Source organism: Tenrec ecaudatus, chromosome 9 (genome assembly GCF_050624435.1).
Source record: "Tenrec ecaudatus isolate mTenEca1 chromosome 9, mTenEca1.hap1, whole genome shotgun sequence".
Lineage (NCBI taxonomy): Eukaryota > Metazoa > Chordata > Mammalia > Afrosoricida > Tenrecidae > Tenrec > Tenrec ecaudatus.
In genome coordinates, this window is record NC_134538.1 from 69,696,611 (window position 1) to 69,712,401 (window position 15,791).

Genomic DNA, 15,791 nt, shown 5'->3' on the forward strand with positions numbered 1-15,791 from the left:
AGCCTGGGAGACTCCACATCACGTCACTAGGAGACAGAATTGACTTGATGGCAGTGCATTTGTTTTTTTCCTTGATTGTTTGCTAAACTGTCCTACGTAAAGCTGCAGACGATGCTGGGTAGAGCCCAAGGATGGTGACAGTGGGATTGGGATGAGAAAGATTATGAATGAGCCCGATTAACTCCTCCAGCTCTGGACTATAATGCCAGACTAGTGTGCTTCCCTCTAGAAATGCTCCCCCAAGCAGGGGACATACTTTAATCCTCTTCACACATATTTTCAGGGAACCCCCAGCCTTGCTGAATGCACAAAATTATCCAGTTGGCTGTAAAACATATTTGGACTTCATAATAAAAGTACTTTGATTTCGGATTTCAAGATTTGGGCTTTATAGTTCACTACTCAATGCCACATGATAAACATTACATTTCTGAGCCTTGAGTTACCTGTCCTGTTCCTTATTTATCTTCTCAAATGCCACACTTTCTTTGACTTCAGGGCTGTCTTCATTTGATTCTTCAGATTGGATCTCTGCTTCAGCCTCTTCAAAGAAAGTCTGTTGATTCCCTTGAGAAATAACTAGTATATTGCTCAAAGCAGTTGTCATAAATGTGACGTAATCTTCAAATTCAGGCTACAAAATAGAAAGATAAATTGTTGATTGACTTCCATTTCCTCGGCTGGGTGAACTGAATTAGTAGTATTATCTGAGTCAAATGAAATGTACCCTTTCATGATACGAGGCAAGACGTTATCCTTCAGAGTATTTGAAGGTCAAAGGCTCACATATAGCCAGGATTGAGCATAATGAGAGTCTAACAGCGTGGTTCTCGAACTGTTCATCCAAGTCATCTGCAGCCCTTTAAACTGATCACTTAAGCTTGATCTCACCAGTTCTGACTCACTCAGTTTGAGTAGACCTCAGAAACTGAGTTTCTAAAAAGTTCCCAGATGCTGACACAGCTGGCCCAATCCTTTCTTGTTACACGTATGGAAGCCAGGGCCAGGATGAGGGCTTTGACTTGTTTTATTCTAGTTTGTGAACTTGCCTTATCACCTCCGATATGCTCAATCAGATTAAGATTCACCTGGGGAATCCTAATTCAGAATCATCTAGATTGTGATTCAGCATATCTGAGGAAGAAATGTAAATTCAAAGGATTGAACTGGAATGAACTGGCCAGAAGGCCTGGTCAAGAGAGATTGTTGTGAGTTATGCATTTAGTTCTAGGAAGTGCTGTCCCATAGAGCTTTTAGGCACATGCTTTTCTGGGCCTGAACAACATGGTAGCCATGTTGTTACAACTAGAGAACACTTGAAATGTAGTTCCTGTAATTAAGACACTGAATTTGTGATATTATCTCATCTTACTCATTTAAATTTAAGTAGCATATGCATCAAGAGCCTTCTATATGGGACAGGCATTTCTAGAAGCTATATTTCTTGTGTACTAAGTCCGTCCACTTCTCAATACACACTACTACCTGTATTACATAAGTGAAGAAGAATGAAAGAAAATGGCTGTGACAAAGACCTTTGAGTTGATAAAGGATAAAGTTTTTCTCTGCAGCTTACAACAAGGAATCTTCAACCTAGGACATAAATATATAGGGAAGGCTTGGGTATTAATTTCCAGAAAGACTTGGACATCTTGAAATAAAGAGATCATCCCACCAAATAATGATGAGGCCGGGGCAGGACCAGGCAGTGTTTTGCCCATGGGGTTGCTATGACAACTTCCATTAGCATCATCGTGTTACTGACATCACCAAGGACACTTGTAATTTATTTGATTGGTCAGACTCACTGATTTTTCTATAATGGACATCTAAAGCTTGTGGTATTTGAAAAACATACCTTTTTTTTTTTTTTAAACTTTCTTACCTCATCTGCCATTTGGCTGTAGAAGTCTCTAACAAATTCTTGGCTGAGCCATCTCCTATCATCTACTTCTATGACAAATCCTGCCTCTGTAATCTTCAGTTGAAGAGTTACGGTCAGATCCGGAAGTGTTGTGGGGCCACATGCAAGACAAGACAGTTACTTCCTGTGCTTAACAAACCTCCCAGCTTTGAATAATTTTCAAGTAAAGACTTCAGCATGATCCACAAATTTTTTTAAACTGCTTAAAAACATATAAACAAAAAAGACCTGCTTCATGCCATCCAGGAACATGGATTTTCAAGGCTTTTGGAAGAGGCTTAACAACATTTCTATGTTTTATGTGGACAGCCTCTAAATCGTACTAAGTCAGCTGGATTCCAAGGAGAAACACAACATTCTGAATCGCTCCCCCAAACATAAAATTTCAAGCACCATTTAAACTACTATTTTCAAAATTATTTTAAATTTCTTTGTTTTTAAAGTCCTCAGTTTGTTAGAACTATAGCATATACTCTAGAATATCTTGCATTTACAAGATATGTTTTCTTTTAAATAACACCTCAGGGTAGTAGTTTGAGATGTGTCTAGCCTCAATGACCCCAGAAGACTGGATTCCATGGAAATTTTAAATTCTCTCTTGCATTTTTATTCTTATAATCAGAACTCTTCTCGAGAATCTAAGATCAAAGCACTCACTCATCAAAGCACTTCTGGCCTTAGGGAAAAAGAGAGATTTGTTCATAGGTGTAATTGGGAGTCCTTTTCATCGATTCTGCCTGTTTCTTACTCCCCCGCTTCCTCTGTTGCTCGAGGTGAGTAAAGACTGGCTGTGTGGCGCAAATGGCTGTGTGCAAGCTGATAAGATTCCAGACATGACATAGCCCACTAGGAGATAGGATAAAAGCACTCCGCATGGATTAACTGAGATGTTTCATGAAACCATAATGGTAAACCCCCTGAAACCTGAAACTATGAAAACAAATCTCATCGGGTATTTGGTTGAACATAAATAACAACAGCTGCTGCACTTTTACTGCTGTTGTTATAAACACATCTATTTTGTTTGTTTGTTTTTTGTTGTTATAAATATATGTATTATACAACTTTTACTAAGTCAACCAGTTACAGATGCACAACCTACTGACACCAATTATTCCAGTAGGTTGCACAACTCTTCTCATTAATCAATGCAATTTTACCATCAACATCAAGTGAATTGAAACATAATATTCAATAAACAATGCCTTTTACTCCTCCTCCCAAAACTAGTGATCATAAAAAAATTTTTTCCTCACACATTTGCCCACTCCTTTCTTTTTTATATAACGGTGCAATATTTTTCCTTTTGTTATGGACATATTTCACTCAGCAAAGTCTCCAAGCTCCAGCTACACTGTAGCCTAAATCAGGACTTCATTTCTCTGAGTGTTACTCCATGGTATATGAATAGACTTCAAAAAATGGAATTATGAAACAATAGAAATTATCAAGAAGTGTTTTTAGGCCCCCTCATATATATTATACATTTTTTACCCATTTATCTGTTGATGGGGCCTTAAGTTTTTTCCACATTGAATGGTTGTGAATAAGGCTACAATGAACACCAGTGTGCAGATGGTTTTTGTGTTGCTATTATCAAATCTATTGCTCTTGTTCCTACTAGTAGAATTGTTCAGTTATATGATCATCCTACTTTTAGTTTTTTAAAGAACCATCACCATGTTTTCCACAATAACTGTACCAAATTGAAAGGCTAAACCATTTTGCATTCACACAAGCAATGAATAAGAGTTCCAATCTGACCACACTCACCAGTATTTGTTATTTTCAGACAAATTTTTAAATTTTAGCCACTAGAGTGGGAGAGAAATTGTATCTCATTGTCATTTTGATTTCCATTCTATGATGGCAAAAATAAATATATTTTCATGAATAACCTTTTTTGGTGAAATTTCTACCCAAGTCCTTTGTCCATTTTTTGAGTTTTGTTGTTAGATTGTTGAAGTTTTAGACACATTTAGCTAATAGATTATTATCAGATATATGTTTTGTGAAAATATTCTCTCAAAGGGTAACTTGTCTTCACTTATTTTTGTAAAATCTTTTAATAACCAAAAGTATATAATTGTTATGAGGTTCTACTTATTTTATGTTTTGCTGTTTGTGCTTTTGTTATTATATTTTAAATATTAGACTTTGTTAGAAGTTAGAATGGACAGTCTGCTCTCTGAATTAGCTTTTAAGAATTTTATGGTGTTAGTCTTAATTATTAGGTCTTAAGTCCATTCTGATATTTGTATAACATTGTATAAAGCATCAATCCTCTTTCATCTTTCTGCATCCAATTTTCTCAACATCACTTATTGAAAAGACTCTTCTTTCCTTATTTTAATAACCTTGTCAAAATATCAATTGATTTTTAAAATATAAATGTATAGATTTATTTCTGGATTATCAATTCTATCCTATACATATAGATGTCTATTAGTATTCCAGTGACAGATTGTTTTGATTACTCTAGCTATAAAATAAATTTTGAGATCAGGATACAGATTTAGGGGACTTCTTTCATATAAAGTTGAAAATTAGTTTTTCCACTTCCGTAAAGAAGACAGTTGAAATTCTGTTGAATATTTTCCCGGAGTGCAGAGTGAAATTCATGACCAATTTCTCAAGGGATCTACAGCCCTTCCACAGACTACGTACAACTCACCACCTATTTTTATAAGTAAAGTTTTATTGGAATGCAACTGGGCCATTTATTTATATATTGCCTATGGAAGCTTTTTTTAAAAATAAATCATTATATTAGGGGCTCATACAACTCTTGTCACAATCCATCCATCCATTCATTGTGTCAAGCACATTTGTAGCCATCATCATTTTCAAGGCATTTTCTTTCTGTTTGAGCCCTTGGTATCAACTCCTCCTTTTTCTCCTCCCTTCCCCTTGATAATTGATAAATTATTGTTATTTTTTCATGTCTTGCACTAACCGATATATCCCTTTACCCACTTTTCTGTTGTCCAGCCCCCTGGGAGAGGGTTATAATTAGATTAATGTGATTGGTTTCCTCTTTCTTCCCCCCTCCCTCCCCTGACCCTCCTGGTATGGCTACTCTCAATATTGGTCCCAAAGGGATTGTTTATCTGTTCTGGATGCCCTGTGTTTCCAGCTCTTATCTGTACCCATTTACATGCTCTGGTCTAGCCTTATTGCAAGGTAGAATTAGGGTCATGATGGGCAGAGCGGGGAGGAAGCATTAACGAACTAGAGGAAAGCTATATGTTTAATCGGCACTATACTGCACCCTGACTGTCTCCTCCATGTGACCCTACTGTAAGGGGATGTCCAATAGTCTACAGAATGGCTTTGGGTCCCCACTACTCACTCCCTATCCCGTTTCTTGATATTATGTTGGAAGTAAGCAGCAAAGACAATATATTCTGCAAAGTCTAAAATAGTTACTATCTCCCTCTTTACAGAAACTGACTTAGAATAATATTTTCCCTTTGAAAAAAAAGACTTTGGCTTCAAGGCAACACATTAAGTGCTTCCTTAAGCTATCATGTATCTACATATTTGTAACAACAGAGAAAAAACAAGCTAAGTGAACTATTAATAGGATTGCTTTGCTAATAATTAAACATTAAATGTATGTAATTTAAGATAATATAAAATACAAAACTTTTACAATTTATATCTAATAGTGGTAGAGGACTGGCAGGATTTCTTAAATAAAGGTGCGTGAATAGATGGAGCCATTTAGACAGATGGAAAACATTCTAAATGTTTACGTTATTTAGCACTGGCGCTTTGTTACGTTTGACTTTAAATGATAAACTTGTCTCCAAATTGACAATTAAGAGCTACTTAGTGGTGCAGGGGAGCCTTGCTGGTAGAATGGCTCAGGGGTTATGCTATTACTCAAAAGACGGGGGGTTCTAATCCATCAGCCACTCTGAGGCAGAAAGCGGAGGCTATCAGCTCTAGTGAAGATTTAGTTTCAGAAACCCTGCATGGGGTCACCATGAGCTCGGATCAGCTTGATGACAGTGCGTTTGGCTTTTGGTTTGGGTGGTTTTAATAGTTAATGGGATTGGTTACTGACTGAAAGGTGGGCACCTTGAATGAAAGGCTTGGAAACCTGTTTCCAAAACATTCGCCAGCTCCTTTCTGATATACGTGCCTTGTCACAAGTTAGCATTGACTTAGTGGCACCCAGAGCCCAGCAATTAATTCAAATCATTGCTGAAAACAACAACGAGATATCCCCTTACACCCACACTGTTGGCAAAATTCAATGAAACAGACAATAACAAATGCCGGAGAGGCTGTGGAGAAGTGGGAACGCTTTGACTGGCTGGTGGGCTGTAACATTGCACCACCACTGTGCAAGCGAGTACGGCCTGTCCTCACACAAATGCAAACCCAAGGCCCTTATGACCCAGCCACCTCTCCACCGAGGACAAACTCTAAGGAAACCAAGACTGGAACACGGGCAGACTTATGTACACCTACGTTTATTGCAACAGTTTCCACAAGAGAAAAAACAGAAACAACGGAAAGCCCAACTGCAGAGGAGCGGATAAACACGTGCTGGCAACAACAGCTCTTGTCGACACCACAAGCCATGGACAGAACTGGAGAACATTACGCTTAGCAAACCCAATCTTACAATGATCAATATGGCCCCTGCAATGAGGAAAACCCAAGAAGAAGAAACATGGTCTCAACATCCAAAGACAGGACTTTGGTGACTGTGGGGAGGCCAGAGACTGCGGTGGGAAAAGGGAGAGGAGAGGGCTGGATTGGGGTGGGGGCAAAAAATGGCGGAGTTTAACAGGAAAAAAAGGACTGAAATAAAAAAATAAAATAAAACAAAGTAAAAATTGCTCCATGGGGGAAAATCTCTCCAGGTTCCTTACCCCTTGGATCTAACTGTTGGGCTCAGTGGACGTGGAGTCTCCAGTGACATCCAAGTTCATTTCCAGATTGTGGGGGGAAAATTCAAGCCACCACCACCCAAGATTGCTTACTAAAAAAAAAAAAAAGATTGCTTACTTTTATCTTAATTTCTTCATTTTTTCTACTGGCCACAGCATCTGGTTTGATGATCACAATAGTGTACTGTTCCTCTGGGGAAAAGATAGAAGGATTCCATATTCTTGATAGGAATGCAGGATAATGAACAGTTTAGCCATTAGAATGGTAAATCTTTAATGCCCGGTGAATTTTGATCCACTGGTGGTTTCTGTCTTATGATGGCATTTCAACTACCAAAGATTTGCTACTGAGAATCCAAGCAAAGTTTCTATATTTGTGCACAGGGCAAAAATTCACAAGAGGTTTTAGTCAAAAATGAAAAAGTTTAGTAAGCAGACACTGGTTGGTTTTCATGAGAGTTTAACTAAAAGCATTCCCACTCACAATCCAGCTAGCTCATCATTTCCAAAAATGAGGAGTTAACACTCCATTGTGCAAGGAAATGTCACAAACTGGCTAATTCGTCATCTTCAGATTGATGTGCACCCATGTGATAAGCTTTTAGTTCAAGACAGTTTACTGGGCATGCTCCCTTGTCTTCCCTTCCTCCACAAAGCAAACCAACACCCACAATCGCAGCGAAAGCACCCAAGAGTTTGCTGCAGAGTAACCAGTAGCATGCATTGTCATGGAAGAAGTTATCTGAACAAACTTTTGAATAATTCAGGATGAAATAAGAACCACTGTCCAGATTAGTCATAAAAGTATACTCTGACCATAATTTATCTGGACAGTTCCCTGATGAGAGCATTATCAGTTTCGCTGGGTCAAAAATACAGTAGTGAACATCAATGTGCAGAAAATCTTGCCATTATTTTAAAATCAAATTAATCTACCTTCACTTTCATCTTGTGGTTCTACAGCATCTTCTGCCTCGGAGTCTACCAGCATAATTTCATTGTGCTATTGAAAAGAAAGTCAAGGAAAACACAATTATGTTTTAACATAAGAGTTTTTAGAAGTTTTGATTATAGTAAATATGTATCAGGCAGGACATACAAGGTAAAATGGAAATGAGCTTCCTCCCTGTGCACCTGCCTCGCCCCCAGCAGCTTTCCCGTGGAATATTGTGAACAGTGCATGTGGACTAAGTCTCTGGGGAATCCCCTCTGATCATGGACCAGGGATGTGAACAACCTTGCTCTCAGAGAGAGAGCACCGCAAGAGGATTCAGGCAGGTATAGTTAGGTTAAAATGTAACATTAATTTATCATGTTTTCTTGTTTGACCCATTTTTAATTTGTTCTAGTTTACAATTGAGGTTTCCTCTGTTTTATTTTGCTTTTATTATTATGTTTAAGTATGTTTTTAAAATTTGTAATCTAGTATAGGTAAATGTATAGAGCCAATAACTGAATTCATAGTTTCTTAGGGTTATGGCAGGGGAGGTTGGGGAAAGGGGCAAGCAAACAATAATGTGTATAAAATGAAGTAATTTTCTATAATCGATTATAGTGATGATTTCACAACTCCTTTCACTATGATCAAGGCATTGAATTGTATGATATGTAAATTATATGTAAGTATATTTTTAAAAGAGAAGTGCTCCAAGAGGAAAATAAGCAAGAGGAAATTAGGGAGGGGGGAGCAGGGGAAGGAGAAAAAAAAAGAGGACCTGATGCAAAGGGCTTAAGTGGAGAGCAAATGCTTTGAAAATGATTAGGGCAAAGAATGTACGGATGTGCTTTATACAATTGATGTATGTATATGTATGGATTGTGATAAGAGTTGTATGAGTCCCTAATAAAATGTTTTTAAAAAAAGGAAGAGGAAATTAACAAATAAGTTAATTTTACAAATAAGTAAACAGATGATTTGGAAGAAAATCCTGGCAATTTACTTCCAAACTTTAATCACTGAAAACCGTATGGAGTATAGTTCTACTTCGACATACCATATCATGGATTGAATTGGATTCTCCTAAAATTGTGTCAACTTGGCTCATCAAGATGTTTGGAAGTTATGTAATGATTGAATTTGACAGTTATGTCAGAATGTAATCAGATCCCCATAATATGATCTGCTGTGATCAGCCAATGAGTTGTGAAAGGATTAGGGTGTGATATGCAACCTTTTACTCATGTCACAGCCCTAATGGGGGGCTTCCATGGGGTGTGGTTTGTACCACATCTCATCTTATAGAAGAGACTAGGAGGGGCTTACTACCACAAATAATGAAGAGCTGGGAGAGTAATGGTTCCTTTGAAGATGGGATTTCTGTGCTGAGAACCTCTTAGATTCAAAGGAAGAGTGATACCAGAACACTTAGAGATCTCCAAGGGACCCCAGGCCCATGATTGTGAGAAAGATGTAAGGGCCTTTCCCTGAGAGCCAGCAGAGAAAGAAAGCCTTGCCTAGAGCTAGTGCTCAGAATTTGAACTTCGAGCCTCCTAAACTGTGAGAAAATCAGTCCCTCTTCTCCAAGTTATCCCGTTGTGGTTACTTCTGTAACAGATACACCAGATGACGAATAAACTCCCCAGAGGTCAGTCGACTTGATAATAATTTATTTGGTTTAGGGAACACTTTATTATCATGTTAAAGTTCAAAATGGTATTTACTAAATTTCAAGATCCATCCTGGACAATAACTCGTGTAAATTAGAAACAGGAGATACCTTCTTAACATTGAAAACATGCTTTTCAAACCAATAGCCAATATTCTACCAAGAGTAGAACACCAGGGAGCGTGAGGGTTAACTTCCAGGGATGCCTTGAATGTGATGCCATGATATTGTGAGCGAATGGAGCAGTTTTATGCATGACTTTGATATGAAAATGCATAAATTCAGATTCTCGATGTAATAGATACCCCCAAGAAGAAAAAATGGTAATCACTCTGCTAAAAATGTTTGTTTTTATTATAATCACAAATGATTACATGTATTAGGTGTAACCTCAAATTAAGCATGCTTTTAATTTGTTGGCGCTGTCCTGGCTAGTACATCAGTCACTGACCAAATAAGTTTGCTTGAACTCTTAAAATGAGGTTGGTCTGACCTAAGACGTGTTATGAGTCAGAACTGACTTGACGGAAGTTAGGGTTTTGTTGTTGCTGTTATTGTTTTTAATCAGCATAGAATATGCAGCAGATTTTACAAATTTAGTATGAAAAAGGCCAAAACCCCAAACTATTAATATTTTATTTTTTACATTGAGTGCATATTTAAATGAACACTCAAATTTAAATTTTGAGTATATTGCTTGACTCATCTATATTCTTCAGTCAATTTCATTTGTGTCTTTGTACTATTTTTACTATGGCAACTAGGGAATGTTAAATTACAGGATATATTCTGGTTCTGGCTCGCATTCTGTCACCATTGGGCAGGGCTGTGCTAGGCAATTTCATTAGGCAAGTTCTTCCTTACAAATCTGGCTAGACCAGAGCATGCACACTGGTACAGATAAGAGCTCTCCACACATGGAATCCAGGACAGATAAACCCCTCGGGAACAATAATGGGAAGAGTGATGACATGAGAGTTGGGGGCAAGTGGGGGAAGAAGGAGGAGAAAGGGGAAATCAATCATAATGATCTATGTATAACCCGCACCCCCACCCACACCCCTGAAAGGGACAAATAACAGAAAAATGAGTGAAGGAAGTCAGTGGATGGTGTAAGATATGAAAAGAATAATAATTTATAATTTATCAAGGGGTTACAAGCAAGGGAGAGGGGGAGAGAGGGGGAAAAAGAGGTGCTGATACCAAGGGCCCAAGTAGAAAGAAAATGTTTTCAAAATGATGTTGGCAACATATGTACATATGTGCTTGATAAAATTGTTGTATGGTTTGTTATAAGAGCTGTAAGAACCCTCAATAAAATGATTTATTAAAAAATACTATGATGATTCAACAAAATGGAATCTCAATGAATGGCATATAGCCACACACACCCCAGTCAGGGGGAAAAACAACAGAAACCAGAGGGGAAGGGAGACAGCAGTTGGAGTGAGATTTAAAAATAATTAATGATCTACAATCTATCAGGGGACCACGAGGGTTGGTGGGGAGAGGGATAAAAAAGGGGAGCTGATCCCAAGGGCTCAATGGAAAAGAAATGTCTAGAAAAGAATGATGGAATATATGTGCAACTATGTTGGATACAATTGATGTATGGTTTATAACAAGAGTTGCAAGAGCCCCCGATAAAATGATTTAAATAACTAAATAAAAATAAATTTTAAATAGTATGGTTATTCAACAAAATAGAATCATACAATATCCATAAATTCCTCATATGCATATAGCTATCAATTAAAAATAAGTTTCATTCTGCAAGAGGAGCAAAACAATGAGAACAACACTAAAACCATCCAGCAGATGAACACATCAAGGACGCTCAGTGGAATAGGGCAATCACGAAGCAGTTATTTAGGATTCAACCTGCCTCACTTCAAATTCCAGTTTCACTAATAAGCTTATTTCTGGAGACAAGACAAAGTTTCTTAAAGCCTCATTTAATCATTTGTAGTAATAACACAGCTGTGATAAGTAAATATCTATTTGCAGACTTATCAATAGAATATACTCAAGAATTGCCAGCTATGATGATTTCTAGAAGAGGAATCAGAGGTTAGAATGAAAACAAATTTCCCTGGGAAACAAGAACACTTGGAAAAGTAAAAAAGAATAAAAAGTCTTGAATGAAAAAAATAATTTTCATACATGTAAATTCTCCTATCCATCATGTGCCACGTTCCTGTTGGAATGTTTATCTTTTTCCTAAGTTACTTTGTACGGTGTGTAGTCATAAGAATGCCAGTGGGTTAGCCTTTATTAAAAAATCAGATTATGAGTATTAGTATGCACATTGTAGTCCAGCCATTTTTCTCATTGTATGGCTTCCAATTTAATTTTAAGAGAAAATTTGAAAGTGCTAAAAAAATTAAACCTCTCAGGTTTTTATTATTATTATTGATTTCTCTAGTTTGTTCTATGCTTAGAAGGCTTTCCTAAACCTCTGACAATATAAAAGTTTGGCAATATTTTTGTTAAATAGTCTCATGGCATATTGCTTTATATTTAATCCTTTCACTCATATGAAACCTTTTAGGTGTATCACATGAGGGAGTTATGCATATTATTTGTATGAATAAGTAACTCAATATTTGTAACCTGTTTATTGAGTGTCTTATCCTTTCCTGACTTGAAGTGATACCTTTTTGGATTAGCAAATACTTACACAGACATAACTCTATATTTTTCCTTCTTTCTTTTTCTTTATAGGTCAATTAAAATAAATTTTATTAGGGGCTCTTAGAGATATTATAGCAATCCATAAAGCACTGATATCAAGCGAACTTGAACATATATTGCGATTATTGTTTTCAAGACATTATCTTTCTACTGGAGCCCTTTGATAACAGCCCCTCTTGTCCCTCCCTCCCCCACCCTGGTGAACTGTTAATAAATTACATCTATATTCATATCTTACACCATCCGCTGTATCCCTCCACCCACATTTCTGTTATGCGTCCATCGCTGGGAGGGAGGCGGTGTTATACATGTATCATTGCTATTGGTTCCTTCTTTCTTCCTTTCCGCCCTATCCTCCCCCTACCCTCATGGTATAGCTGCTCCCCTTACTGCTTCTGAGGGGCTTATCTGTCCTGCAATCCATGTGTCGAAAGCGCTTAGCTATACCAATGCACATATTAAAGTTTAGGAGGATTTGTGCGGTAGAACTGGGGTTATGGGGGTGGGAGGAGGAAGCCTTAGAAACCCAGAGGAATGTTGCGGGGTTTGGAGGTGCGGTACTGCACCCTGGATGAATCGGCACTCCTGTGTGAGGCTTCTGTGCGGGAATGTCTTTGCTCTACTACTTGATTCCTCTTTATCTTTTTTCTTAATATCATATTTTCTCTAAGTTCTTGTTTTTTAATGACATCGGTCTCTCCTGCTTCTCTGACTATGATTAGGATTTTTCTTTCTTATGTGACTTGTGTTTTAACGCTATTGTAGCCATATCTCCACATGCTTTGTGGCCCACGTCCTTGTTTTCAAATGCTTTATTTCTTTGTACACAGAGAACCATATCACCTTACAGGTAATGTATTCGACACACACATACGCATAATATCTTATCTACCATTAGTCTCCTTTGAAAGGATATTTATTTCCACTCATCATTCTATCCTGGCCCCTTTCCAGGCCTACGAATAAAAAAGCCAGCACCCACTGGGCAACAGCCCACCTTAGAGATTTGCATAATGTATGCCATCTATTACGGACATTTTGTGGAATTGATTCACTGCTGCAGGATATTTAGCATGATTCCAGATATTTCAGTGATGTAGATAGCATGACAATAAACCATTCTTGATCTATAGTTGTGCCATTGTTTTTTTAAAGTTAATTATTAGAGTCTAAGTTCAGAGTCCAAGGATATATATGTGTTTTAAGACTTTTGATTCCAGTTGCCAAAACGCTTCCCCACAGAGGCTGCACGTAGACATATAAATAGCTATAGAATTAGGGGAAATGCTTCAGAGAAAAAAGAGGAAAATGTGACACATTTTAAAAATTAAATTGATTCTTCATTGAAAGTACTACCTGTGGGCGAACCATTTCTCCGGCTGCAATTTTCCTTTCCTCTTCAATGAGCTGAATAACTTTTCCGTTAACAAGTGGTGCATTTGCCCCCGTCACTTTTGAAATAATTTTCCCATTCTATGAGGGAAAATAAAACATGAGGAGAACATTCATTTTCAATATAAATTAAAAATTAACCCTGAAGCTGAACTAAGTCACTCTTCACTTTCCCCCACCCAATTCTCTTTCAGTTCCTGTCATTAGTGGAGCATGAAGGTCAGTTACCAGAAGGGTCCTGAGAAGACAGACATGACAATTCGCTCTAACACCTCTACCTCTACTTCTACCTCTCGCTCTACCACCTCTACCTCTACTACCACCTCTAAATCTACCAGCTCTACCTCCACCGCATTTACCTCTACCTCCACCACCTCTGCCCCTGTACCTCTCGCTCTACCACCTCTACCTCTACTACCACCTCTAAATCTACCAGATCTACCTCCACCGCACTTACCTCTACCTCTACCACCTCTGCCCCTGTACCTCTACCTCTACCATCCCTACATCTACCACCACTATCTCTGCCACCTCTACATCTACCTCTACTATCACCTCTACCTTTACCTTTACCACCTATACTTCTAACTCTACCAAAGTATAGATAGAGTGTGGTTAGGCACTAAATTTGATACCCAAAATTTGGGGGAATAAAGGCAAGAAGTGGTTGGCTTACAAACTTTCATGGGTGGGGGAACATATTCACAGGATTATAGGATTAAGGTGTAGGTGTTGCTTAATTGCAATTGTGAGGCTAAAGTATTATCTATAGGTGACCAGTTGACAAAGGGTGGATTGAGATAGTTAAAGTTTATTGTGCCAACCTGGCCAATAAACATAGGTGGGTGTAATTGAAGGGCAGAGGGATAAATGGCTCGGTGAATCTTGCCTTTCTAGTTCTCAGGTCTCTTGCTTTCTGATGGTCAGAACAGGGTGCAGCTGCTTTAGACAGTTCCCTGCTACAACTGGCAAGGCTCACTTCCTGTAAGACATCCCTGAGGAGAAGCCACATGGACCTACCCCGATGCAGCCCTGGGTGCTGTAGCAGCCATGTGGAGACCCCTGCCAGCGCTGAGATGCTTACATACTCACTGATTTGGCTTTCCTCCTGCAGTCGGCCTCATAGTGTGTGTTTGGTGAGATGGAGGAGGACTTTGTGGATTGGTGTCGGACATATGGGTTAATGTTGGACTTGTGGGCTTGGGTAGCACTGGGTTGGCATGTTTTCTTTATGTGCACTTACCCTTTATATAAAACTCTCATACACATGAGTGTCTATGGATTTGTTTCTCTAAAGTACCCAGACTAACACAGGCACTATCGAGTCAGTTTCGACCCACAGTAACACTATAGACAACAGAAGGAAACACTGTAAGCCACCTTCACAAACAATTGTTCCGTGAATGAGCCCAGTGCTGCAGCCACTGTAGCAATCCATCTCATTGAGGGCCTTCCTCTTTTTTGTTGCCCTTCTATTTTACCAAATATGATGTCCTTCTCCAGGGACTGGTCTAGTCTGACAATGTCTGAAGTATATAAGATGAAGTCTTGCCATCTTTGCCTCTCAGGAGCACTCTGGCTTTACTTCTTCCAAGACAGTTGTTTGTCCTTTTAGCAGTCCGTGATATTTTCAATATTCTTCTCCAGCACCACAATTTAAATTGTGGATCCATTCTTTTTCAGTATTCCTTATTCAATGTCTAGCTTTCACATGCATATGAGGCGATGGAGAATAATACCATGGCTTGGCGCAGGCATTCCTTAGTACTCAAAGGAACATCCTTGCTCTTCAATACACTGAAGAAGTCTTATGCAGCAGATTTACTTAATGCAACACGTCTTTTGATCTCTGCTTGTTGAAGCAAGGTTGTGTCGCCTGCATCTTGCAACCTATTGATCAGCCTTCCCTTGATCCGGATGCCACATATAAGGCAGGTTCTCTGATAATTCTTCATATAAGACAGGTTGTCTGATAATTTGTTCAGCATATAGATTGAACAAAAATATGGTGAGAGGATTCAGCCCTGATACACACCTTTCCTGATCTTATACCACACCGCATTCCTTTGCTCTGTTCCCACAACTGCCTCTGATCCATGTGCAGGTTCCTCAGGAGCACAATTAAGTGTTATGGAATTCCCATTCTTCTCAAGGTAATTCATAGATTATTGTGGCCTACACAATGCAATGCCTTGGCATAGTCAAGAAAACACAACTAAATATCTTTTTGTTATTCTCTAGAATCATCCAAGATCCATCTGACATCAG

The 15,791-nt window shown here is 38.5% G+C and overlaps 1 protein-coding gene across 1 annotated transcript in view; it reads right to left on the reverse strand.

Annotated features, from left to right (window-relative positions):
- The window catches only part of NME8 (NME/NM23 family member 8), a 56,305-nt gene that overhangs the window by 33,587 nt on the left and 6,927 nt on the right, over positions 1–15,791 (reverse strand). The window contains exons 5-9 of the mRNA XM_075557320.1: positions 13,488–13,604; positions 7,768–7,834; positions 6,950–7,023; positions 1,886–1,978; positions 447–634 (exon numbers count right to left, since the gene is read on the reverse strand). Of these exons, the coding sequence (XP_075413435.1) occupies positions 447–634; positions 1,886–1,978; positions 6,950–7,023; positions 7,768–7,834; positions 13,488–13,604 (539 nt within the window). The remainder of the gene's footprint in view (positions 1–446; positions 635–1,885; positions 1,979–6,949; positions 7,024–7,767; positions 7,835–13,487; positions 13,605–15,791) is intronic.